Here is a 26873-nt window from a genome sequence, read left to right as displayed (position 1 = left end):
GCACATTGAATAACTCTGTGGTTAAAATTGATCCGCAGAAGGGATGTAATATGTGTATTTTGGCACATAACGTGTGTGAACACTTGGACACACCATGATAGACAACATGAGCATAATTGATTCACAGTGCTCCACTCTCTGTTATACGATTGACTGATTCATTGATGAATCAATCAGCCAATCAATAATTGAACCCAATCAGTCAACATTTGACTGCTGCTTTATTTCCGTAAGTATGTAACTATCATCGTTGACATGTATTCTTCTATTCTTGATTGGTTGGGCAACCAGCCTTTCAAACAATCACTAAACCCAATCAGTCAACTGATTCGACAAACATACACAAATGTTCTTTCCTTTCAGGCTATTCTGGACTCGCTGGAGTCGGAACTGCACGATGCCCAAAGCTACCAAAAGGCATTACAGGAGGCTGAGAAGTGGCTTCTGCAAATGTCGTTCCCAGTAATGGCTCAACACTCGCTTCAGGTGCTCAACAAGCAGCAGACGCAAGAACAACTTGACAAGTACAAGGTAATGTCCCACTGCTGGCATGGGGCCAGACTTTCTCGGATTCATTGAAAACCGGCTAGGTCAAACAAACTTGATCACCTAGACTTCAAAATTGAGATTCGACTTTCCCTTATTAGTACTAAACCTTGTACTAAGGATCAGCCACTTAATATATATACAGTCAAGATAGTAAAGTTGCATCCGACATGGAAGTACATTCGTTATATCTGATAGTCACATAACACAGCATGGTAGAGTAGAATATGGAATAAATACATCAGAAGTATGCAAGGTACAGTTGATGTAGCATTAGTAGCAGTAATAGTATTAACAGTACTAATAGTAGAGAGAGAAAATAACAGATGAAAGGCAGTAGGTTAACTAGAGTTGCATGGTTGGCTTTTTCTTTACTATGGGAGTGAAGAGAAAGGGTAGAAAAGATGGGCAGAAAAGAACCTAGGAAAAAAACCTGGCCACACAACTGCAAGAAACCACAATTACCAGCTACAGTCATTCATGCAGCCTCGACGCTATAGGTTTCTGTTGAGAGTTTATATTGTCACGTTGTAGTGATGGTGAAGAACACAGTAGCAAAGCTGTGAATCTCAAAGCTTAACTGCCAAATGCTGCCAAGTGATTCGGTGATATGTTCTGGCCTTTTCTATGCATCTTGTTTAATTCAATCAGATTCGTCGGTCCTGTCAAAATCAAATAATGCTAGTTGACTCTGCAGCCTTGTCAGCTTTTGGGCCCATTTGGCCTTCTCTTACATTGAAGTCGATTGTAGTTGCCTTCTCGCTTGTATATGCCTCGTCTCTTCTTGCTGCTCTCTTACCTGAACAAATCGTCATGCCTTCACCTGCAAACACTAACACGATTCGCTTCTCTTTTGACTCTCAGGGCATTCTGGCGGAGGTCAAGCAGTACCAGTCCACCCTTGATGATGTGAAGGCCAAGGGTCGGGGACTGGTCAACCGCTACAAGAAAGATGCACCCCAGCTGGAACAGCAAGTGCAGTCTCAGCTCGACAACATTCAGGAGAGCTACGATGCATTGCTGACTGGTGCAAACCAAGTCCTGGTGAGTACCATCAAATTTACGGGTAGGCTTTCTAATTACAGTGGAATCTCGCTGATACGATCTTTTAACGGGAACCCGAAAAATGAAACGTGTCATCCGAAAATCGAATCATCCAGAGCAAGCTCTAAAAAGTATGAAAGTAGGCATACTCGGTGACAAACTTAATAGCAAAGGTTCGTGTGGCGTCAAGTCATACTGCTCCACGTAACACGTTATGCAGAGCAGCATCACTCGATGCCTTATGAACTGCAGCCAACACATTTTTATTCAGCAACATTGAAATAGCTCGTCAGTTTGCACTGAACTTTATTCTTTTTGATGTCCGTAAAAAAAAAAGTTATTCTGGAAGTGAAAAAAATAAGCCGTCGTTTCCTCACTCATCTGAAAATCGGCACACCGCCAGTCGGTGTGGCCACACTAGACCAGCAGCATTTTACTGCCAGCAGTGTTCTGCATGCATTTTTCCTACAGTGTGACTGAAGCTTAACACTTTGTTCGTGGCTCATTGGAATGGTATTCAAGCTAGTACACTAGAATATAAAGATATGAGTTTTAGAAATACCAGTAAAAGCCCGCTTCTGCAGTCGTATTGTCCAGTTTCAGGCGAAAAAGCGATCACAATAACTGTATGAAAATAAATTGCTCCTGTGGGATGTAAGCCAGAAGAAGGGGGAAAATATATTATCCAGAAAAATGTATTATGCAGAGTCATATCAACAAGATTCCACTATATGGGGCTTTTGAAAAAGCAGTGACCAGCCCTTGGTACATTCAACACCATATGTTGGTGTGCTGAGCAGCCTAGCACTGCTGTCTAGGCTTAAATGAGAGCTGTGCACATCTGAGCACCCACATGCTTTTCACTACCTTCCGAAAGACGTGCTTATTGCCACACTGTGAGACGTGCTGAAAATCAAGCACTGAATTTAATACATTCCGTTCATACAGGTCTGTTAAATGCAAAGCACTATTGTAAATAAATGGTGGGATGTTGCATACATTTAACTGCAGGCGGAGAAGTGACAGTGGAATGTTGTCGTTAACATTTTTTTACATGATGTTGTGACTGCAATATTACAATTAACCATTGTTTTGTTTGTCACTTTGTGCAACCACTGTCATATGGAGGTCTCTCGCTTTCTTTTTGTGCCCGAACTGCATTCGCCACGTCACTGTTTCACACATCGACTTCCTGTCTGTAGGCTCGTCTCGAGAGTGCTCTGCAGAAGTTCATCAGCTACGAGACGATGCTCGAGGTCTGTGACAAGCTGCTGGAGGAACTGGAGCCCAAGATTTCCGCGCTCTCTGAGGACACTCCGAAAACAGCTGAGGCCTCCAAGATCAAGCTGGAAACTTGCAAGGTTTGTTATTCTTTCTGGTAGCCATTGAAGCACGTGCAGCTTTCTTTCTTCCTTCTTTTTTTTTGTATGCTGTTTCAATAAGGAGACTTGTCTTGCCAACGAGACTTCTGCCGACAGGACATGCCAGCAGGTCTCTCGACGACGAGATTGTTGCTGACAAGACTCTTGCTTTATGAGGACAAAGCTGTTGCTGACAAAACTTACTGCCTTGAGCCCTCTGAATACTATTTCATATATTTTGATTTTCTTTTTGTACATTTTGTAGATTCGCTTGAGCTGGTACAATTGTAACGTGTTGCCCATAGACTAGAAGTTGGGTAGTGAATAATAATTTTGCTATGAAAAGGAAGAGTCTTTCATTTTTATTGGTACTTGATGTTGTTTATGATACAGTAAAACATCTAAGTTCGCACATTTAAATTTTGTTGTAAGCAAGCTAATGGTTCTTTCTTCTTTGCTATACTCAATTAGTATATTGTACCCAATACTGTCTGCTTGTATTACTAGATCATTTACACAAACAGATTCCCTAATGCTACCATGGTAACCAAAGGAATAAGCGAACAGTGAAGTCATAGCAAACATTTGATGTCAGATAGGGTATGTAGATGTGGTCACTCTTTTTTTTTTCCAATGAGGTAGCATTGCAATTTGTCACATGTAGTTGGGAGGCAGCTGGAGGCTAACACCACATCGAAAGGGCTAATCCAAAGTACAGTTTCTCGAGATCTCATGTTAGAATCAGGGACTGTGTATATCCCTGTCCAACCAAACTGTTCTGACTGACTGTCCAAATAGTCTGCAGAACGAACGGGGAAAATGTGCTTACGGTTTTTGATTGCGAACTGTCAACAGGGCATGCTCTCCCAACTCACCGAAGCGAGGACCCAGTTCCAAGAGGCCATTCAGGGCTGCATTGAGGCAGTGTCTTCAGTAAGCAGGCCGTCTAGCCCGGAGGTGGCTACGGTCTTCAGTGTTCCAGAACAGGAGGCCAGCATCAAGATACGCCTCCAGGACAACATTGAGCAGGTGCCCGCTCTTTTATAAACTTTCACTTGTCTCTTGAAAGAAGGGTTGGCTTTCTGCAAACTGTTGGTGGTAATGGGTGAGAGCAGCCTTTGGCCCTGGTAATTTAAATTTTGTTGTCGTTTTGTTGCGTCTTGCATGTGACCAATGCACTCTTGTGAGCTTTCATGACGAAAAACAAAGTTTGAGTAGCTGTCGAGGTGCAGTGTAGAGAAGGACAATGACAAGCCTGCTGCTTTCTTCTTGGAAGAACACCCGCCTGACCTCAACCATCCTAGGTCATTTACATTGCGCCTTAGAAAAGAAAGAAATGTTGTCACTGTCTGTGCTAAACTTAAACATTGTAGCTGTAAATGGTTATAAAATATGCCATTGTGTATTGTAATATAATACTTAAATATAGTGGTGTGGTTATTATTTGCTTTCACACATTCTCAATTGCCTGAAGTCAGAACAGTTTTCAAGCACAAGAGAGCTTGGCGCACTGCTTCTTAGTGACGATGCTGTTCTTGTCCTTTTGTTGAGTAAGTGTGCTTTAATTAGTTTTGTTTTAAATGACCTTGTGGCTTCTCTGTGTTCCTCACGACATACTTTCAGTTGGAGGCCATCGCTGCCCAACTGGAGGTTCAGCTCAGAGGCTTTGAGGAAGCCGGACGCAAGCGAGCTGCTATCGAGGACTGGATTGTCGAGAAGCAGTCCACTGTTACGCAATTGGGGAGTGCGAAGTTTCCTCCGCAGACACTGGCACTGCAGGCTCAACTTAGGCAGCTTGAGGCAAGTTTTTTGATCACTAATACGTACATCAAATCTGTGCTAGAGAACTCTTGCATATTGAGAAGACGGTGGGGTTTGATTAGGCCTTTTAGAACAAAACACCCATTACGCATCAGTTCAAACACATGGAAGCACATTTATTGGCGTTTGGATATAATAATGCCAGCTATTCAGAGTATGAGGTTTAGTTCTTCGATGGGGCGCCAAGAGGAATCGAAGTTTGGCTCGCCTTGTAAGGATATTGAGTAAATGTTTAGCCATGCTTTCAAGGCCTAGGTCATTTGCAGGTTGCTATGTTGTGAACTGAAGCGCGAACGAGCAGTCATGTTTACCCAGGCCTGTGCAACACTTTGAAGCTAAATAGGAAGCTTTCCGCGGGATATTCCTGTGAAGGGCACTGACATCTCTCAGCCAAAGATAGCCAAAGAGGGAGAAGCTGAGCAGCACACAGCATCAGCTGGCAGTACCATAAGAGTGCTCGCACCCTCTCTTGTCGTAACTGTGTAACTATAGCTATGGCCCCTGTGATCATGTGTGTCAAACGGGAAACCAAAACGTCCCAAGGTACGAGAGTCTTGCGGGTGAAAATTAACGTAGGGAAATGTGAGAGGATCGAGCATCTCCACAAGGCAGTCTAGAACATCTTGGTCGTGGAAGTACTATCATCATTATTTTTTAAGCCCTCTAACAACAGCACTTTTCTATTTGAAAGGCAGTGCTGTTATGGGTGTATGTGTGTGTGTGTTTTTTTAACTTAGTGTGGCAGCATCCTGAGAAAGCTATGATGCAGTGCAACCACACCTTAATATTTTCACACGTATAGTTATGATTAAATGCCACTCTTGCTGTTTAACCATAAGTGTCTTCACTGGCGAGCAACTCGTTTAACTATAAGTCATTTTGTTTTGCTGGAATGATTGTTGCTAACTGAACTGCAGAATTTGTGCCGACTTTTATATAACCATTGGTTAAAGCTTTGCTGAAATCCCCGTTAGCTAACATAAATGAAAAGAAATAAAGACATCTGGTTAAGAGTTCCTTTGATCCCACAATTACTGTTTTGATTAATAAAGTTGTCACTTACTACCAGAAGCATTACTGCACTTTCCAATTTACAGTGTGCATATATCTAGGTTGGCAAAAGTGCAAAGTACAGTAGAATGCAGCAACCAGGGGAACATGCTCAACATACCACTATCTCATGAGGAATGGGCTTCACTTATTTAAAACCTGGAAAACATTTAGTGTGACATGTATGAGCAAAGTTCTGTTGTACTGAGCCAGACATCATTTTTTGGATGGCATCATCAAACAACTTCACAGCGGGCATAAACATGTGGCAAAAAAAAAAAAAAAAATAAATGAAAATGTGTTCTCATTGTTAATCGGGCAAGTTACCACTGCAGGACATCAAGCATGAGGTTTCTGAAAAGTTGACAGCCGTGGATGCCCTGGAGCTGAAGTCGGGAATGCCAGGAGCAAGTGAGGCTGCTCTGCGTGACCGTCTCCACCAATTGGAAGCACAGGTTTGTGTCCGAGGAGTTTACTGTAATGATAGAGTAAAGTTGCCATAAAGCCAGACCTCAATATAAAAACGCAGATACATTTAGGTGATTATGAAATGTTCATTGCCAATATCGGCGTGTAACGGATATATGCTTATAACGAATATTGAGTGTAATGAAGATATTTTTGTTTTTAGGTGTGACTGTTTCAACCAGGTTCAACAGCATTAACAGGCAGTATTTTTGAAAGAAACGTCTAGCACTTTTGTCATCCTTCACCAACTGAAAAGAGTCACTGCAAAGTAATCAAATCACCATGTTATTGTTACTATTTTGCCTGCAAGGCCAGATATTCAATACTTGTAGAAAGAACTTGCACAAAAATCACTGTTGTTTTACTGCTGATCACTCCTGATGCCTACCCACGGCACTCACTCAAAATGTGATGAATGTTCAAACCACCAGCACTGCCTAAATAGTTTAGTTAATAGATTGAATTACGAGGTTGTAGGCATGTAACCAGTTGTAGGCCAGTTGTAACCAGTTGCCTACAACTGTAACCAGTTGTAGGCATGTGCACATGAAATGCTGCTATCCTGCCTTTCTTACAAACTGTTCAGAGCACACAATTCTGAAGCAATGGGTGTCAAAGCTACAAGAGCAAGATTTTCAAACTGATTGTGAGCAGTTTCGCTCCCACCTTCAACAATCCTCTTCCTAGTGGCACAAAATTTCAGTCTTTCTGATGCCTCATAGTACTGTAGTAAGTGCCACAAGCTGATTCACCAAGTGTCATGAATTGTTGTTCTTAATATTGTTTGTGTATACCTAATCATATGCACTGCTGTGGGTTTATCGTAGTATAACATATAAAATGTTATTGTATTCACTCCTATCTTGGCCCTGTACCGGCCTGGTAGTATGCTCAAACAAAAACAAACAAAAAGACTGTGCTGACCAGAGAAGCTTATGTGTCACGGAAAAGCTGACCTGAAGCATTGACAAGTCGCAGCAAGCTTGTAGCGCATTATACTTTTCATTCCGTTTAGAGTGGTAGAATGCAAGAACACCACCGTTGAATGAAGTTAGCGCAGTCTGCCATTACACTTCTGAAAACAACTGCGACAAATACATAATTTTTGGTAATGTAGGAGCACCCAAGGTCAAAAGGACTGCAAGAGGGGAACTTCTAGTACTATAAAGTGTGTACAGTGTCGCACGTGCAGGAGTCAGTAGTGAGTTGGTAATTGTAAACATGAACCAGACGAACACAGAGTCAAACGAAATTTAAACGTGTTGTACAACAGCTAAACCACAGCATTGCCAAAGTAACAGCAAAGGACAGTCCAGTTTCACAGTGCACAATGCAATTACAACGAATGAAAAAAAAAAGAGGAACAATAGAATATACAATTGTAGAATGCAGATGTGCTGAGCCTTTGGTAAAGATTGAAACCTCTAGTGGCACAAGTTAATCTGGAGTCTTCCATTACAGTGCTCTTCATAGTCGTAGTGTTGTTTGACTTGTGAAAAAGAAAAAGTAGTTCTCGAATGGTTAATGAAAATTGAAACAACAAAGCAATGGTGACTAAGTGAAACGTGTTTTAAACATTGACACATCAAGCAATGCATGCCCTTGTGCTTGCAGGTCTCCCAAGTGGCAAGCGCCAGAGCTACCCAGCTGGAGACTCTGGAAGAGTACAACACCCTGGCTGGCCAAGTGGACGTGAGGCTGACCGCTGTCGAGTCGTCGCTGGACAGCACGCAGCGGCCGACAGTTGGCGACGCCAAGCAACGCTTGCAGACACTCAATGTGAGCTGGGGTTCTGTTTCAACTTTGGTAAACATTTGGTTGTTGTGTGAATCTCTATTGTACAGGTGAGACAGGCTTTCCCTGAGCTAAAGAAGCCAAGGACTGTGGCTGACATATGAAGCAGATATAAAAAACATTAGTGGGAACAAATGTTGCTCTGTTTTGTCAGATCCCAGTGCCCACTTTTTAATTTATTCAGTTTTTATTTTGATTTATTTATATTTATTTTTCTTCTTTTTTTTGTAGTGGGCTGGACTGACCAAAAAAGAATTGCGTGACAATTTACAACTGCCTTGCATTTATTAGTTGGAGAAGATCTTACATTATATATTAGAAGCACAGGTAGCATAATATCTGTGAAAATCGTTGTTCATGTATTGCAAAATTAATTTGGCGTGCTACCCTATATGCTTTACCACACAATACATAGGGTGTCTACCAACTGGGAAAACCAGGAATTCTCAGGGATTTCGAATAGTCCGGAAATACTTGGGGGAACACTCAGGGAATTTGTGCTTCTAGGAAGGAAAGTCAGCCGTAATTTTATTGAAAGGGAACGAAAGCTGCACTCATGCTGGCTTCGAGTAACATAGGGGAATCGTAACGAATCGTCTTTGACATCGTGTCGTCGGCTGCAGGAAGCCAACGACTGAATTTCCGGACACCCAATTTTTTGGAAATGTTGTGCGCCATAGAGTCTATGTATAAGAACGTATGGAATTTCAGATGCAAGAACACTTCGCTCTCTGATTTTCTGGACTTTTTGCCGTGACCGCAGGTCCGGAACAGCATTAATCAAAGCCACCACCACCACCATTTTGAAAATATTTAAAAATATTGAAAATATTTGCTTCTGTATGCATCTCCTTTTTATTTGTATTTGAAAATACTCAACTCAATTTGCAACGGGTGTTACCATTTTTTTCGCTGTGCATTTTACTAACCCATCCCTTCCGTTTTCTTTTTGAACAAAATAAACACTAACACTACCCCTTACTATTCAAACTGGACTATGTAGGTGTTTTTTTTTTTTAACATGCTTGCTAGAGAGTGACAGCATCAGGCAACATAATGTCAGCCTGTCTTGACATAAAACAGAGTTTTGTGTCACTCAGGGAATTTTGCAAGGGCACTCAGGGAAAACCTAGAAAACTTAGGGAATTTTGGAAATGTCAACTTGGTAGACACCCTGAATGCTTTTCTTGTTTTTACTAAGCTGCTGCAAAACCTGTTCACACATTGTAAGTAAAGGGTTTACCGTGGAAAGCCATAGGGTGAAAAGAAAGAAAAAAAATGCCTCTTTGCAGGTTTTGCTGGACGAGGTGACCAGCATTGGCGGCGATGTAGCTGACCTCAGAGGCAAAATTGCCATTCTCACCAAGTGTCTCGAGCCAGACGACAAGGCCAAGTGTGACGACCAACTCAAGTAAGTGTGCCGCCACTCTGAAATGTGGCTGCCGCTAATGGTTGAAGATGGCGTCAGACAGAAGTACTATGTTGGACTGGCTGGTGCGTAGATTAAGAGGAATGAATGGCGCAAGTTTAAAATTACAGGAAGAAATATGTCTAAACAGGAGGAAATTTCTCTCTCCTCTTATTTATGCTGGTAATTTTAACTCTGCGCCATTCATCCTTCTTAAGCTTTAGCGTTAGACACCAAGCGTCCAGGACGTGTTGGCTAAATTTATTCCTGCTATCTTGTCTGGCAGTAATGGCAGTATTGCTTACAGACTCTTAACTTTCAGTTAATTTGTTAAACATTAGAATTGCAGGGCACAAACTTGTACTCTGAAAGAACCTTTAGGACTCATTGCTTTCATGGTAGTATCAGTCTCCTCACATGTGAGGCTGACCACTGTTTCTTTGTTTTTTCCTCTAGTTAACGGTTTACTAGCTATACAGCCAGGAGCACATCTGCTCCTGAGCTTTCAAATTGCATGCGTGCACTCAGAACATTGCAGTGGTGAATTTCTATTTGTAACTCGGAGAACATCATCTTATGACCTCTAGTTTTAGCATTTTACACCTATTTTGCTGAACCTGTTGAACACCGTTTATGTTCCTTTTTTCTGTCTGTGCTACCTGGGTAAAAGACCAAGAAGACGGTGTTGTCAAATGGTAACATAGCTGACGGGATAGTGCTTGTTACAGCAGCTTTGCAGAGGTTCTTATATGGAGGACAGCTTGACGGTAGCATCGAAGAATGAGAGTACCGGCAACATAAAGATTGTTGTAGGAGTTAGTTGAGGCTTTTATACTCGTTGATGTCTGAAACTGGCTTTTTAAATATGGGGAATCCTCGAAGAGGAGCTGAACGTTGTAGTGTTTGCCTTACAGGTGCCTTGAAGGAAAGTGCGACGAGCTGCGCAAGCGGATACTTCGCAGGACCAAGAGCTTGGACCTGATCCAGAACGGACTGGACGCCCTGTACTCCGAAGCGGCCACCACGGAAAAGTGGCTTCAGGAGAAGCAGGCCTCCCTTGAGCAGCTGCCAAACCCTGGCTACCAGAGCACTAGTGTCGAAGCGGCACTGCAGGGAATGAAGGTTGGTTTCGATGCCATTGCATTAATTCACTTTGTTGTGCATTGACAGTGAAGTTTGCTTGGAGCGGGCGCTATCTTGGTGTGCTCCTTTGCATAACCTCTGCATAAAGGTACCACTGGATGCTGGTGTTGAGTTTGCAGTAAGTGCACATACAGGTGACTGATACACTGAGCTCAGAAACTGTATTGCACATGCCTAAGTCAATGAAGATTGAAATTCGTGCAGGTTAGGTGCTGATTAAGTGCTGCTGGGCTTAATTTTCAAGCATGCTTAATGTTTTTCCCAAATTCACTTTGTTATGCATTTCTGATTAAACTTACCAGTAGTGGGAGCTGGCCCTTTCTTTTTTCACACTGCTTCCGCAAAAGGGTACCACTCGACATCGCTGTTCAGTTTGCGCTACATGCGCATAGGACACCGGTGTATTGAACTCACAAACAGTATTGTGGTTACGTGTACACTTTCGAGCATGCTTATGTCATTGCATATTAAGCGCTGCTTTAGTATTTCAATTTCAGGCATGGTTGACTCTTGTTCTGCTGTGCTCACTCATGCACCATGCTTCAATCACATTCGGAAAGTGTGATGTAGATCAGCTTCAATGAAGATGTCGTGTGACGAAATTACTAATGTAATCGATGGCACATGCAGAACTTTAAATCTATAGGTCTTGTGGGCTAAGAATAACACATTGAATGTCACAGCAAGAAATTGAACAAAGGCAGAAGACAAAATAAGAGACAAAAACAATCATTGTTTTTTGTTTTCTTTAACTTCGCATCAAATTGCTCAATATTGGCCAATCATACATTTCCTTCATGTAATTAAGAATGAGGAGTGGTGTGCGAATAAATGCACACACGGAAGTTACTTGCATATATTTAGTGCAAATGGTTATTTATTGTTACATGGAGCCTGAAATATGGAATGAGAGGTACTCTAAGCCTTCCTGGAATACATCTGAGCGTATTATTTGCAGTTAACTGCTTTTGTTAGTTTAGAAGTTGGCACGTTTTCTTTGGCTGCGTAAGATAAGGCATGTGTGAAGTAATGTATGGTGTCTACAGAAGTGTCTAAAAAATTTGATGAAGATTACTTGAAAATGAAAAGTTCGAAGCACCCTGTGTGGCAAATTCCTTTTCTCTTTGAAGGTTCGGACAGTGTACTTTCTTTGGTCACTGTAATGACAAAAGTCATATTTACATAATTTTTTAAAATTAAGTTCAAGCCTCTAGATATGCCATTACATATCTGTGAACCTTTACGAATTTATTGCAAAATGCCCAATATTTATAGGTTGCTTAGATTTGTCGTGTGGCCCGAATAATTTTATGATTCTTCATTTGCAAACAGTTTAGGACAAAACTGATTTCAAATGTATACAAATAGAGCCGCCGGCGATTTTACAGAGCCTGAAATTTCAGACCGACTCCATTATCCAGGCCTACGTGTAGCACTGCCACATACTCAACAGAAAAAATATATAACAGTAACAAATATCTCGGCCACGAATGCATGAATTGAATATTTCATGAATAAACGTCAGGCATATTTTCATTCATGGCACAGATCATTCCAGCTGCAGCTGAAGAGTAGATTGCATCTCCACAGCCATGTTCACATTGTCCTTACAGAACAAAATTTTTTACTTTTAAAAATAAAATTTCAACATGTTTACTAATAAAACATGTTAAAGTATCTTTCTTATTCTCATATATCTTGACTTTGATTGTAGTATTCATTGAAGTTTAAGTTAGCGTGTTTGCAACTGCAATCGGCTCGTTTCCAGTCCGCGACGTTTCTGCAACATTTTCTCTCTCTTCCAGGCCGAACAGCGGCAAGTGGAGAACAAGCGCGCCGTGGTGCAGGACTTTGAGAAGCGCATCGAGTCCTTCTCGCACGAGCTGGACAGCTTGGACGCTCAGCAGCTCGAGCAGATGATGCAGGACCTGAAGACACGCTTTGCCGATCTCCTCAACCTTCTCGCGTCGCACACAGACAGCCTGACGGAGCTGCTCAACAAGACGTGCCGCCTCGACGACGAGCTGGAGATTGTGCGGCAGTGGCTGCGCGAGAAGGAACAGGACCTGCGGAGGGTCGGGGCTCCCGCGCAGGACGCCAACGATGCCAGGAACCTTCTTAGTTCGGTTCAGGTGAGAGAAGTGTGAGAGTACAAGGGTGCACTTTTCTGGTCTAGTAAACCGGCAGCCTTTGCCATAGCGTGTAATTATTGTGACATGGTAAACGTTGGAGGGGTTCTTGAACTTCATGTTAAAACACAATTTTTACCAACCATTCATTCATCAGCTGAAAAACTTTCCTTTCTGAGAATATTGAAACTGGTTCCCTTTCTACTATTCTGCATCACACAGGTGGATGGGAGTGGTATATATACATTTAAACCTCCATATAATGAACAAGGATATAAAGAAATATTGGGTATAACAAAGTAAGTAAACATCGCCTCGCCAATATCAGCGTGTCAAAAGTATTTGCTGATAGCAAATATCGAACATAAAGAAGGTATTTGTGTGTTGCATGTGATTTCATTATAATGAGGTTAGACTATAATTACCAAGTAATCATTTCCTCCAGAACTTTTTTAATTCACAGGTACTGTAGTTTTGATTAAGGTGCATTGTTACCTTTTATCACTCACTCGAAGCACATGGTCACGTTAGACATTGCTTGCCTGAAAGGAATGTTAAATGTCATTGCCACTTGTTTTTCAAATTTTTGCTATTGTAGTTAAATTGGCTTTTAAGCTTTGTACAGTTGAACAACCACCTAGCCATGAAAGCGCTGATTTCGATGAAGGCATCTTTGTTTGAATTCTTTTACAGTTATAATTTCTTATAAAAGAGCTGTTGAAGTTTTCCAATGTTTAGTACATGAAACTGGGGAAGGTTATGAACACCAGGGTATCCTTATCGTTTCATAATTTCTATGCTTGCTGTAAAATCGCAGTCATGTGGATTCCCCATTTCACTTTTTCATGTTTTTATACAAATGTGCCTCATTCAATGTCTTCAGTTTTCCTTCAGCGGATTAGTCGTGCACATCTCATTGCATCCATTGTATCTCTAGGCGCTGCAGAAGGAAGTGAAAAACTTTGAAGAAACCAGGCTGGCCGGACTTGTAAAGCTTGCAAACGACCTTGAGCCTGGCTGTGAGCCTGAGGACTGCGCAGCTTTACAGAAGCTTGTTCAGGGTAAGAAATTGTTTTAGTTCGATGCACTGAACTAAAGCTACACTAATTTGGAAACTAGAGCGCTGGGATGACGAAACATGAAGAAAGGACACAAACATGTCTTCTGTTTGTCATGTTTGTCATGTCATGTTTATCCTCATGCCCTCTGTTTGTGAAACATGTCTTCATGTTTCATCGTCCCTGTGCTCTAGTTTCCCAATGATCAAATTTACCAGCTTGCCCAAATATCCAGAATCGATGTCAATATCAAGAAATTGCATTTACTAAATGCTGCATTACCGTGACTCCCCTTTCCATGTTCTGTTACCTTTGCAAAGGCAAGCTTTCTTGTGGCTTGTTGTTTATTACCTGCAGATAAATCGGAAGTACGGCTGCATTAGGATCGACTATCCCAAAGTACAGTTAGGAAATTGAGGTTATCCCTTTCTCCATATAATGTGCATGCATATACCACAGCACACTGTGACACAGTAACATACTAGTCCTATAGAAAATAAAATTATAAGCAGTCAAAGCACATCACTCTTTAGTGGGACATGACTGATTTTATTAATGCTGTAGACGGCTATGCTGCAGATTGTCATATCACGAACTCCATTTCATGGCCTTCTAAGTTACGGGCAAAGTTAGTGGCATATATATATATATATATATATATATATATATATATATATTGCATTCACTGCAGATTACAAATTTTGTATGAAACTGTAATCTCAAAATCTTTCGTAAGTTGCAGAAACCAAGGCGCTAAGCACTAAGCTGCTGTTTAAAGAATGCAAAGCTTTGTTAAAAGCTGTTTGTACATATAACCATTCCCATTTCCTGTATTCACCCTTCCTCAATATGTGTTAGTGTGCTTCTTCACTGGAGCTTTATTTATAGTGCAACGCACAGTGATGAATTTCTGTCACTATGTTAAAGTGACACACCATTAGTGACACGCACATTAGTGACAAATGTCATCGAGCATTGTAAGGATTGAGCCCTCAATCGTCTCTCTCAGAACCCCTTGAGAAAGTCAAGGAGCTCCAGCAGAACCTGGCCGAGCGTCTGAAGCAGTTGAAGGAGCTGGTTCAGCTGTACGACGAGTACCAGAAAGCTCTGTCGGCCGTCAAGTCCCTCCTGAGCGAGACGGAAGCGTCGCTGGCAGCCGACCTGCTTCTCACCACGAGCGAAGAGGTGATTCGTGGACAGCTCGACACCCACCGTCGGCTGCAGGAGAGCGGTCGTCGCCTGCCTGCCGACCTGTCCAAGATGCAGAAGCTGGCCTCCAAGCTTGGCCCAGCCGCTGGCGCCAACCGGGAGATACGTGTTCTCAACGAGACCAAGGACAGGTATGAGTGTACCTGTACATGTGCATTTATTTATAGTTTTTAAAGCGTTTAGCTTTTTTTTGGAGGGGGGGGAAGGAACTAGCCGAGATGTTTTTTTATTGTCTAATCTTTTTTGCGGGTTGATGCCGAAGATAGTGCAGTCTAACTGAGTGGTAAAAAATGCATGGTGGTACGGTACCACCAAGTGGTGGTGCCACTGGTATCATGCAGTAATGCACGGTGGTAAGGGGAGGGTTCTCGTATTCATTTCTTGTAGCTGCTAGCGTTCTGAGATGCTTTCGTTGAAACGCTGTGCCTCTGGTTGAAGGTGCTGTGAGGAGAGAGTAGCGGCATAAGTGGACCGAGAGGTTGAAGTGAGGCGAGGCAAGGCACAGTTCTCGGAGGCCTCATGCGTGGTTGATTGTAGTTGTCAGAGAGAGGACCAGGTGGCGCAAGTGTGGTGGCGAGAGAGGAAGGAAGGAAGCGCAAAGTGTGTGGTGGTTTGGAGTGCGCAGGTGGATAATGTAGTGGAAGAGTCGCGAAGTGCGGTGATAATGTTTGTGACAAACATTTCTGCTTGTCGTTCGTAACAAAGCAGATGCTGTCATTTGAGACGCTGTGCCTCTCGTCTCAGCGTCTGTGACCGGGCGTGCAACCACCTTCAAAGCCTGTTAAACCCGTTCTTGGATTGGTCAGTCATGAATTTTTGAAGAAATGGTGGAAGCACACAATAAATAAAGTTGGCTATAATGATGGGTTGCCCTTTTGGAACTCTGGTAGCACTTCTTTTGGTGAAGAAAGGTGACGAGTTAGGAGGAAGAATTACAATTTCAGTAGGCACTGAAGGCAAAAATTAGATTAAGCTAAACTTATAGATTGGTGCTCTGAAATAACAAATTAGTCATTGTGGCTGAGATGCTTGTCATCTAGTATGTGTTGGCGCAGCACAGGACCCCTGCATTATGCTGAAATGTTGGTGACAGGCATGCTGCTTCATTCCCTGGCGACCAAAATTTATAAAAAGATGTGCGCCTTTCAATAGTGAGCTTGGCCAAGTCATCACCTAATGCAGATTGAATGTTAAGGTGTTATCAGAAACATAAGCTGTCACTCTAGCTTGATTCATTATTATTGCATCTGCGTTTGTCACCACAAAATTTCATCCTTATCTCTGTAGCCACACCTATAAAATTGGTGACCAATGGCAATTCCTTGTGCGGATTGGCCAATTTACAAGACCCATCCTCAGTATCTACCTTTATTGTTTTCTTAAGGTTAAACAGCTCACTATGAATTTATTTCAAGCACAAACTGTGGCACTGTTGATGTTGTAACAGAGTTTTAGAAATGATACACCCAAGGTTAGCGTATGCTATCTGTTCTGCATACAAAATAACCCACGTCGAGTTTTGGTTTCTAGCATGCACTGTGTTGCTATTGGAACTTCTTAAATTCGCTAAGCCATTTGCATTTGCCATTTCAGAAACTCCCTAATTATGTACATGATTTCACAAGACTTGCTGCGCCTGCATAAAACCCGTGAGTTTAGTCTCGCTTCAGCTCGGAACTATTCCTCAAATGCTTATGCAGACTGGACAAGCTGCTGTCTGACCGCATCACTGCCTTGGAGGAGGCCCTTGCGGAACTCCAGCAGCAGCGCACCACGCTAAACCAGTGCAGCGAGGAGCTCGACGACCTGTGCCGGCGTCTCGAGGCGCTCGGCGGTCCGTTAGGCCCAGCCATCCAAGATGCAGAGGTCCTGCTCTCGGCACTACAGGTAGGGAGTTACAGCTAATATGTTCAGAACAATTGAGAGCTTGAAGAGTTCGTACACTTTGGGAGACTAGAAACAGGTCACTGTAAGGACGAAGGACAGCGAACGACACAACAAGTTGCAACGAAAGACACAACACGTCGTATTGAACCTTTCATCGTCTTTTGTCCTTAGTGTGTTGTTACTGGCTTAAATCTTGTACTGCTGCCTTTCGACACATATGCAAGAGAGCCAGGAAAGAGCCTCGCACTGTTTGTCAAGCTCTGAAGAGATGCAAACCGACATCCCACTTAACCAACAACAACAAAGGCTATCTTTTTCAGTGATTGTCAGTTGGCTGAAGTAGCAAATGTGGGCAGGGTGGGAAAAAAGTGCATGCAGTTGAACTTCCTGTATGTGTATTAGTGTTGTGCAGTTATATGCATTAATGGAATGGACTTCTTAGAAACATTGCTTCATCAAGGAATGCTGTTTGCTGTGCCAGGCATTGTATTAATTGTAACACACAAAAGTGAAAGCAGGGTGTAGTGTGATTGATAAAGAACACAGCCCCAGTACACAGCTGTTTATCGATTTGTCAAGCTTTACAGAGACACTGTGTTTAGTTTTAACGTCAACACATGAGTCCGTTTTTTGCATTCTTTAATCAACACACACAATCATGAGTTCATAAGTGTTGATGCATGCATGTGTGTGATCATAACAACTGCCCAGTGACAGCACACGGGTGCTCTCTTGCCAGAATTGAACACAAATGGGAACAAGCAAAGCAGGACACCCCCTCACACTTCCTTACTTAATTGACACTGTCAAATCCTATTATAACGGATAACAAGCCTATGGATATATGTAACAAAGTAGTCATAATTCTCCTTAAAATGCACTTGGAAAGTTGCATTTATAATTGGGCCGTAATGAAGACCAGCACTCGGCGCACTTTGTCCACATTGCTGATCGCTTTCAACATAGGGTGCCCGCGCCGTACATAGAAGCCGCAGATAAAAAAAACTATTTCCCTTCCTCGGGTGCCTCGCATGCGACGGAAGACAATGCGCTTCCTCCCCGCTTTCCTCCCTTGTGCACGCGAGATTGAGCTGCTATCATCAAGTGGCCCCGACTAGTTTCACTCACACGTGCAGTATACGGCATGCAGCAATGATGTTATCGTGCTTGGACTTTATATGGAACATCACAGCTATAGAGACAGCAGAAATGTGCCTAGAACGTCCATATAATTGGAATAAAAAGCCGAATATCGTATCGAATATCGAGCATGAAGGGGGACTCGGTCGTGCACACGACACGTGGCACTGTGCTGGTCTCTACACTGAATATTTCTAAGATATTCTAAAAAATTTAATGGTAGATATTCGATGCATGAATTGAATTATTCAAATGTTTGCCATTCGACTCAATTCGGCGACATTCGAGTATTCGCACACCCCAGGTAATGATACAGTTACTTTAGCACGGTAAAACAATCTAAATCGAACATAACAAATGCTCATGAGGTGGTTGCAGCATAAGGACGAACAAGTTCAGCACTTGGACAACATCGCCTTTGTCACGCCCCCTTGCAGAAGGTGCAGACAGAACTGAAGGATCTGCAAGGCCGCCTGGAGCGCATGCAGGGACCCAGCCCCTTGTCCGAAGCTGTCGGGCGGCTGCTGGAGCGCTGCGAGGCCACCTTGCAGAAGACCCAGGGCCAACTGAGTCGTGCCAAGCAGGCCCTGTCCCTGCGGCAGCAGTACCACCAGCTGCGGGAGCAAGTGGCACAGGCCATCGCCCGGCTCACCGACACAGTGGCCGTCCTCGAGAAGGCCAAGAAGCCTGCTGCCGAGAAGCTGCCCCAGTACGACAACCTGCTGGGTACGTGTGTGGGATGGCAACCTTTTTCTTTATTTTGAAGATCTCAAAGGGACATTAAAAAGAATAATTAAGTTGAGCTGCATTAGTAAGTGAGACTTTTACAATACTCAAAAATTCACTCCTATTATAAGGAGTGAAGGAGGAGTGAAACGAAGAATAGGTGGCTATGTCGCCCTGAAACGAACTCGTGATACGGCATGCTTTTGAAAGAGTCATTTCATCGTTTGTGCTTCACTGTTTGCTACTTGCATCGTATAAGACTTGCATCCTGTTTTTTAAACACTTGAGCAAGGTTTGAGTCAAAAATATCATTTATTTTATTGTCATAGCAGTTAGAAGCTCGGGACTGGATTTCGTGTGTCTGTTTATCTTTCCACGCCGCACGCCAACGACGACTCTCATCGTTGTCGTCTTTATCGCAATGTTGTCAAAAACAAAACTTTTCCCACAAGTGCCATCATTGTTCACTCATGTCCTCATGGGAACTTACACTTGGGAACTGGATGCGCTAACCACTGCATCATCTTGCAGCTTTGGCACTTGACAACATTTGTGGCGATTCGCGTGCCATGTGGCCTCCGTGAGTGGTGATGGAGGCCACGAGAAGCAATACTGTAGCGAACGAAGTTGACGAGGACACAAAAATGTTGTCTTTGTGAACATGGCAGTACCCGCTGTGATATCCGTGCTTCTTTCACAGTGAATGAGTTTCGAGCTGGAGGAATTGTGGAAGTCTGTTGATATCATTTTGCTAATGTTACCTTCGAGTAGAAGCCAGGAGAGTAATCGTCACGGTCTCCAGCAGGTAACACCTAGAAAAAAACTGCAATGTCGCAGTACCATTCATCTCAACCATCTCGGGATGTCTTCATTTTTCTCTTCTTTGGCATTTGTATTTCTCAATTCATGGCAACAATGCATGTTTCCTGCTTGCCTTCACAGCCCAGGTTGCTGACGCCGAAGGTCAGCTGACCTCGGCCCAGGACAAGGGAGAAGCTCTAGCCGAGGAGGGGTCGTCGGCCGACCACAACGCCATCCTTGGCGACCTGGGCAACCTGAAGAGCCAACTGGCCTCCCTACGCAAGTCTATCCAGAACCTGAAGACACAGGAGCAGGGCCTGCTGGCCGAACAGGAACGCCAGCTGCAGGCCCTGGAGAAGACCCTTCAGGACCTGCGCGCAGACGAAGCACAGGCTCGAAGCCGTCCCGCATTGACTATGCAGCCTGAAAGCATAGACGCTGAGCTGGAAAGCCACAAGGTGAGGACTCAGCCTTATTTGGTTTCTCTAACGATGCATTTAATTGGTTGCTTTCGAACATTCAAGAGCCCTCTGGCAGTTCTGTGTACATTTGGCTGATCGAAATCGAGTGCTTGGAGGTGCTCTCACTTATGAGCTGGGAGCAGGACCAAGATCCCACAGAACTGCAGTCACAGGACTGCACGGATTGCTCTGGGAGCCACATTCGTGTACCGAGCTGCGGCATTTACCTGTTGCAGCAAAGAAGATAACTGTATACATTACAAGAAAAGGCTGAAGTTGTACAAACATTTCAGAAAAGATATGTTGGCGAAGCATTCAAACAAGTGCGCATTGACTAAAATCTCATGGGAACCAAACGTACTGTGCCAAGTTTGCCGAGCACGGTTGAGAGTCTGAAGTCACATATGATGCCGACTGTTGGAGCCATGAGAGAAAGAGAAAAAAAGGAAGGGGACAGCTTCACAGAGAGTTGACTTGTGAAGATCGGCTGTCCTGTTTCTTTCCTTCCTCCGTGGTCCTGTCCACGTGGGCTGTCTAACCTGTTGAAGCGGTGTTGTCGACTCAGCTGCATAAGACCTGAACGGTCGGGCATTTGGTACAAATGTGCAGAAAGGAAACTACAGATTAGGGAGAACAAACTTTATTTAGCGCAGCCATTTGTATATATAAGCTGCGGTGACGTTGTGCCATGCTGGCAATTGCGCATAAAAATGCAGGGTTGCCAATGCTGCACTTTAAGTGTCCCAGAGGTGGAACCACATAACACTGGAGAATGCTGGCTTAAGAAGTCAGCCATAGATGGTGCTACAAACTAGGGATATTGTGGATGTGTACTAACTTAATCTGTGATCTTCATTATCGTCAGAATAAGGCTCCTGCAAAGAAAGGCCTCTTCAAGATGTCTCCCACCACTTTTGTCCTTCTGAGCCCACTATATCACCAACTTATTTTCTAATTTCATCTTTATTCAATATTAAATAAGCTGTCTAATTGAGAAATATGGATCGATTTCTTTAATATACAATTTTTTTTTGTGTGTTAGAAATAGGCTTAGTGTCCAGGTTGTAGAGCAAAAACAGATAGTAAGTCTTGCATAACCTGAGAGTGTCACAAGTGTACTGATGTGCCAGAAGCTGTGTCTTGCTGGCTGTAGAGCTTAGCACAAAATCATCACAGTGTTGGAACATTCCTTACCGCACCACCAAACACCACTTTATCACTGCTGTGATCTTCTGAGCCTTCCTCCCATGCTTTCCCTTGTGCAATGCCATTTGGTCATCCACTCCTGCTGGTGACTGTGAGCTCTTGTCTAGTGTTACCTCATTGTGCAGACTGTTGCATACTTGAAATCTAACTATGCTTAGAAGGAGCTTGTGCCCACCCTGAAAACATCCCTCAAACTTCATTTTTCATTGCTTTCTTTTAATTGCTGATGTAGCGCCTGTTGTCTCGTCGTATGGGTGAACAACCTTCAGGTTGGATGCCGAAAGCAAATGGTAAAACTTGGAATGCTCAAGAGGCCTAGTTGGTTCTTGTTCAGCCTGACGAACGGCATATATGAGAGGATGAAAAACAGATCTGTCCTGTTTCTATATATTTCTCATTTCGTTGTCTGCGCTGTTTGCCGTGGTGGACATTGTGAAAATGTCATTGAATCCGTCGGCGCAGGACAGGGGTAATTCCAGATTGCAGGGAGAGGCCTTCGTCCTGCAGTGGACACAAAATAAGATTATGATGATGTGATGATGATGATGATGCATGATGTATGTTACTGTGAAAACCGGCAGCACTCCTTCAGCTTGTTCTGCTTCCACGCCTTCATTCGACAAACAGGAACTGCAGCGTCAGTCTGAAGAGCACCTGGAGGAGGCACGCAAGTTGGAAGAGCAGCTGTTCAAGGAACTCCCCAGCGAGTTGCTGGCCAGCCGCGCCCAGGAGGAGCTGAGCGAACTGGCCCTGCTGCGGTCCACGCTGCCCCAGCAGTTGCAGGAGCGCGGGCACTACCTGGGCTGCGCCCAGGCCCTGCGCCGGGACTACTGGGCACAGCGGGATGCCCTGGTAGACTGGCTCGACCGCGCCGAGCGTGTTGTAGCCGCCGCCAGGGATGGCGTCGACCTGGATGGCCTCGATGCCCGCTGCAAGGAGCTCAGGGTTAGCAGAGAGCTCCTTTCCTTACCTGTGTGCTTCCAGTTGCTTTTCTTTCATTATTCCTTATTTCTGCACCTACCTTCTGTCCTGTCTGCACCTATCTCCTGCCTTAACCTGGTTGCTTTCAAAAAGGTTTCACCGTCGCTGCGTGATATTTACAGTGGACTCTCGTTAAGACGAACTCAGTTAAGCTGATTTCTAGCATACAACGAACAACATGGGAGCGTTTGTTTGGTTTTCCATAGACTCGATGCAAAAAAAAAAGATGCGTTTAAGACAAACTGCCTAAGACGTGCTTTTTCATGATGTGAAATGAATTGAATCCCTACAGATATTACGCAGTTTTCTACCACCCACAGGGCAGTAACTGGGCCACGGTGTTGTAGGCTTCCTGCTAAGCACTTCTCAAAAGAGAAACCAATTTGTTCCATCCCGTCTTTGCAGGACGTCTGCTCGGAAACAGCTGGTTACAGCGAATGCCTTCGTAGCCTGCAGGCACTGCTAACACAGATACGGCCGACCATGGACCCCGAAGCATCGCTGCTGCCCGAGCAAGAACTCGCGACCCTCCAGCAGCGGCTGACCGCCCTCAGTGCCAATGCTCGCGCTGCCCTCGACGCAGCGCAGAATGACCTCGCCTCGTGGGCCAGCTTCGGCAAGCTCCGCGAGCAGCTCGAGGCGCTCCTGGCAACGCTTGAGCCCTCGGAAGATAAGCCCGCCACCATCCGTGCCCTGAGGAAAGCGCTGCAGTCGTTGGGACGTCTTCAGGAGGAGGCACAGCGCAGTCAGCCGTTGCTGGCACAGCTGTCCGAGGCAGCCCGAGTTCTGGAGAGGAAGTCTGGACCAGCCACTAGAGACCTAACTGGAAACCAGGCCATGACCCTGAGCAAGCGATGGCAAGAGGCCATGGACGACATACAGGCCCGAAAAGAGAGAATGGCCAAGGCCCTGGCTGACTGGGAGGCATATTCGCAGGCTCTTGCCCGGGCTCGAACGACCCTTGAAGCTAGAGAACATGACCTGGCGGCCATTCAGCCACTCCTGCTCGATGTGACCGCCGCTGAAAATGCACTAGAGGTGAGTCTGCGTTACTTTCTTTTTAATGTAATGTTTTTTTTTAAACGAACCGAAAGAAATGTACAAAAAGTGGCGGGGTTTGATGTGGCTTGAACCTAGTTATATAATCGGAAGCTCTGTTAAGCATGGTTGGACACGGTTCTTCAGTGCTTCTTCCCAGCGAGCTATACCAGCAGGGTGCTCAGACTCAGCCTGGTGCCTGCGGTGAAGAGTTGACATGCTCGCTCTGGCGTGTGCTTCATCCATGGCAAGACTGCACAACCAAGTGCCACCAAAGCAGCTGCCAAGGCGCATTTATAGTTCGACGTTGTCAGCGTGTGGGCAAGCATTCCTCGACAGCGGGCGTGTTGGAGCGCGTTAGCAGTGTCCGGTTGCGTTGGTTGCGCCAGTGCGTCGAACCATCTGTCGAACTATAGACACTGTTGTTCTCACCAACGTGACGTAACGTGTGCATGTGCTCACACTACGTCTGACTATATTTAGCCCTTCAAACGCTTGCCTAGTCACGTGGTACACATTGGCGAGGCTTGAGCAAGCGCAGCTGTGACGCCTCTCCGCAGCGGATCACGTGACGTGACGTCAAGCCTTGACACTTGCACGCCAACGGCTGAAGGTCAAACCCGCACCAAGATTGACGTTGGGAGTTGTACATCAAGGACTAGTGCTTTCACTCCAAAATGCTTTTTGGACCGAAGGCTTAAAAGCTAATGTAGCCAATTCAATATCAAGTATACACTCACGTAATGGAGAAAACACATAGCAACATTCAGATATGTCTCTTCTCATAATGTAACTGCTAAAAAACACACCAGGACAATATTCCAACAACAGCCACAAGTTTATACCCATTGCATTTAAACGTACAATGCTCTGGAAATGCAAACCGTTGACAACATCAAAAAGCACAAAAATGGATACTTTAGCAATAAAAAAAGATTTTACTACTCTTTCTGGTTAGACGTAATAGTTCTGCGGAAACCCGTAAGGTGGAAAGAAGTAATTAATAAAGGGAAAAGAGACATCCACCCAAACATAGCTAAGTGCTACAAAAGAAACCCATACGGGTTCCTCGAAAGAAAAGCTTCGCAGTTGAAGAAAGATTTGTCCTGGTCCGGAACTCGAACCCGGGACCACCGGCTTTCCGGGGCAACCGCTCTACCATCTGAGCTAACCAGACGGCTAGCAGATGGCAGGTGAAGTCGAATTTTGTCAACAACTCAGAAGCAAAGGAAAGAGTTTGACATAATAGCTCTGTGGAAACCTGCAAGGTGCAGAGAAGTAAAGGGAAGAAAGGGTATGAAAGGGTAAAAAAGGAAAAGAGACATCCACCCAAACGTAGCTAAGTGCTACAAAGGAAACCCATACGGGTTCCTCGAAAGAAAAGTTTCGCAGTTGAAGAAAAATTCGTCCTGATCCGGGACTCGAACCCAAGGGCCATGACATTGCTGCAAAATGCATATGTGGTCAGCTTGAGCAAGCTGTCAGAACTTAAAAAGGCCCTCTCTTTTGTTGGAAAAATTAGATTGGATCCGAGGAGCAGCTGATGTTCTGAACATTTACAGCAAAAACTCAAGAGGAATGACTGAGATGGTTTGAGTGTGTAAATGGGGACACATTGCACTGATGGCAAGGAACTGACGGTTGACTCTAGTAACACGCAAAAACGTGAGAATTTATTTGAAAGAAGGCGGAGAGGTCGGCCTGAGCTAAAGCACTCTAGCCTGCTACTCTGCACAGGGGAAGGGGGAATGGGGACATGAAGGTGTGATGAGGGATGATGATGACCTAGAAAGAGGGATGCACAACAGTGAAAGTAAGTTCAACATTCTGATCATGAACATTCAGAAATGCCATCCATGAAGCCACTACTAGGTTCCGTATCTTGTCTGTAGTCACTAGTTTGAGTGAACCTACAGATAAAGGTGCTAAGACGAAGCTGGCGTCTGGGCCTCCCCTGCATGAGCAGCACAGGTGCCAAACAAAAGCTTTACAGCATTAAGTGCTGCAATAAGTGACTCCAGTACGGTGAGCACCTGCAGGGCACTTTTAGCGGCCGGATTCCGGAGACCACCGAGAACCACGTGCATTGGCTCTACGCTTCAGCATTTTCTAAACGCTTTCCTTCTGATTGTGGCCATCTCCTTGCTTGCTCCTAGTGTCACCGGTTTCATTGGCCCTATCATTCTTGGCTTCATGGCGCAGAGGACTATAGGGCCCGCTGTCATGGCCGTAGGTCTAGAGGGCAGCAAAGGCCATTCCATGTCTGTATCAGCCTGTGGAGGTGAAAATATAAGTGCAGGAAGAGGTTACAAGATAATGTTGTGGCAGATTTCAACAAAAAGCCGGCAAAGGAGTGGATGAATGATCGGGCGAAGTGGAAGAAATACATGAAAGAAAGTGATCTCACATAAAAACTGGATACGGCTGACAGCATTAAAAAAAAAAAAAGAGAGAGAGAGAACGTCATGAATGTCCATATTCACCCATAGATGCACATTTTTGCTTATCTTAAAGAAAACTTTGGCACTGTTCTGCAAGCTAAGGGAATTTTCATCTTGCAGACAATGTATAGACATAAGACTGTTGGCGTGATGCAATCAGTGATTCCACGACTAATTAGCTAGAATTGTGCCTTTTAGTACACCTGATATACATGAAAAGACACAGTTATTAAATTGTAAAGTATAAGAGCAAGCAAGGATTCCACGTCCGTAAATGTGTAAAACAATGAAAAGGTGTTAGCAGTCTAGAATTGCTGAATAGAACTAGAATAGAAAAGAATAGCTGACTTGTGAAATGAGGGATGTTAATTAGAGGCACTAAAGAGTAACATCTAATCAGTTTTGGCTGATTAATTAATCTCTGAAATCTTTGTTTTTGTTCATTTCATGACTGTATGTGGTGTACTAGAAGTGAAAACAATAGGCCAAAGTTCGAGTTTCATTTTATTTTCGCTGCTCAAACTGCAGCATTGGTACATCAGTGTGATGCCACACATTTCAAGGCATGTATATTTTACTCGGACTGTAGTGGTTCAGTGAAAGTTAAGAAAACTTGCTAAGTCCATGGCTTTTTCTAGAATACAATGTAGTCCATGTTTACCTTCTAGAAATTAGCTAGTCCCTAGCAGGTGCCGTCAGAATCTGTGACATCACGGCAAGCTATTGCAGGAACTTCAAGGCGGAGGCGCCAACTGTTTTTTGGTATTGCGCATTTTCTGGCTCACCAGGTCAGCCCTCACTTTTTTTTTTGCTATTGTATATGGGTTATTTACCTATACAAGTCAAATAATTTTTTACGCAATACTTAAAAGTACTTCAAAGGACACAAATATCAAGTCTGTCTAGAGTGATACATAGACAGACAAATCACGGCCCTGAATATTCTCTCACCATTTTTTAGTGGGCCAAGGGATGACGTATTCGCTGATAATACAGTGATCGAAGACAAAGTTTCTTGGAAAACAGAAAGTGACCGACAAAAACGGGCGCAAATATACGTCATCATCCGTTCAAGCGCTGCGTCGTCAATCTCGGAGGTCATGTTTTGACTGGCGTCACTGCCCGCTTTGAGTCAGAAACCCTAATCGAGAGGGCGCTACG

The 26873-nt window shown here is 44.1% G+C and overlaps 1 protein-coding gene across 1 annotated transcript in view; it reads left to right on the top strand.

The window, feature by feature from the left end:
* The window catches only part of LOC126534488 (uncharacterized), a 369598-nt gene that overhangs the window by 214222 nt on the left and 128503 nt on the right, over positions 1-26873 (top strand). Inside the window, exons 96-112 of the mRNA XM_072289535.1 lie at positions 364-531; positions 1411-1590; positions 2793-2951; positions 3807-3980; positions 4575-4751; positions 6158-6277; positions 7905-8069; positions 9377-9495; positions 10407-10614; positions 12441-12767; positions 13702-13825; positions 14832-15162; positions 16732-16918; positions 18496-18784; positions 19727-20043; positions 21880-22197; positions 22639-23271. Of these exons, the coding sequence (XP_072145636.1) occupies positions 364-531; positions 1411-1590; positions 2793-2951; positions 3807-3980; positions 4575-4751; positions 6158-6277; positions 7905-8069; positions 9377-9495; positions 10407-10614; positions 12441-12767; positions 13702-13825; positions 14832-15162; positions 16732-16918; positions 18496-18784; positions 19727-20043; positions 21880-22197; positions 22639-23271 (3996 nt within the window). The remainder of the gene's footprint in view (positions 1-363; positions 532-1410; positions 1591-2792; positions 2952-3806; positions 3981-4574; positions 4752-6157; positions 6278-7904; positions 8070-9376; positions 9496-10406; positions 10615-12440; positions 12768-13701; positions 13826-14831; positions 15163-16731; positions 16919-18495; positions 18785-19726; positions 20044-21879; positions 22198-22638; positions 23272-26873) is intronic.

This window comes from Dermacentor andersoni, chromosome 7 (assembly GCF_023375885.2).
Source record: "Dermacentor andersoni chromosome 7, qqDerAnde1_hic_scaffold, whole genome shotgun sequence".
In the NCBI taxonomy this organism is placed as follows: Eukaryota; Metazoa; Arthropoda; class Arachnida; order Ixodida; family Ixodidae; genus Dermacentor; species Dermacentor andersoni.
This window is presented reverse-complemented; position numbering and strand designations above follow the sequence as displayed.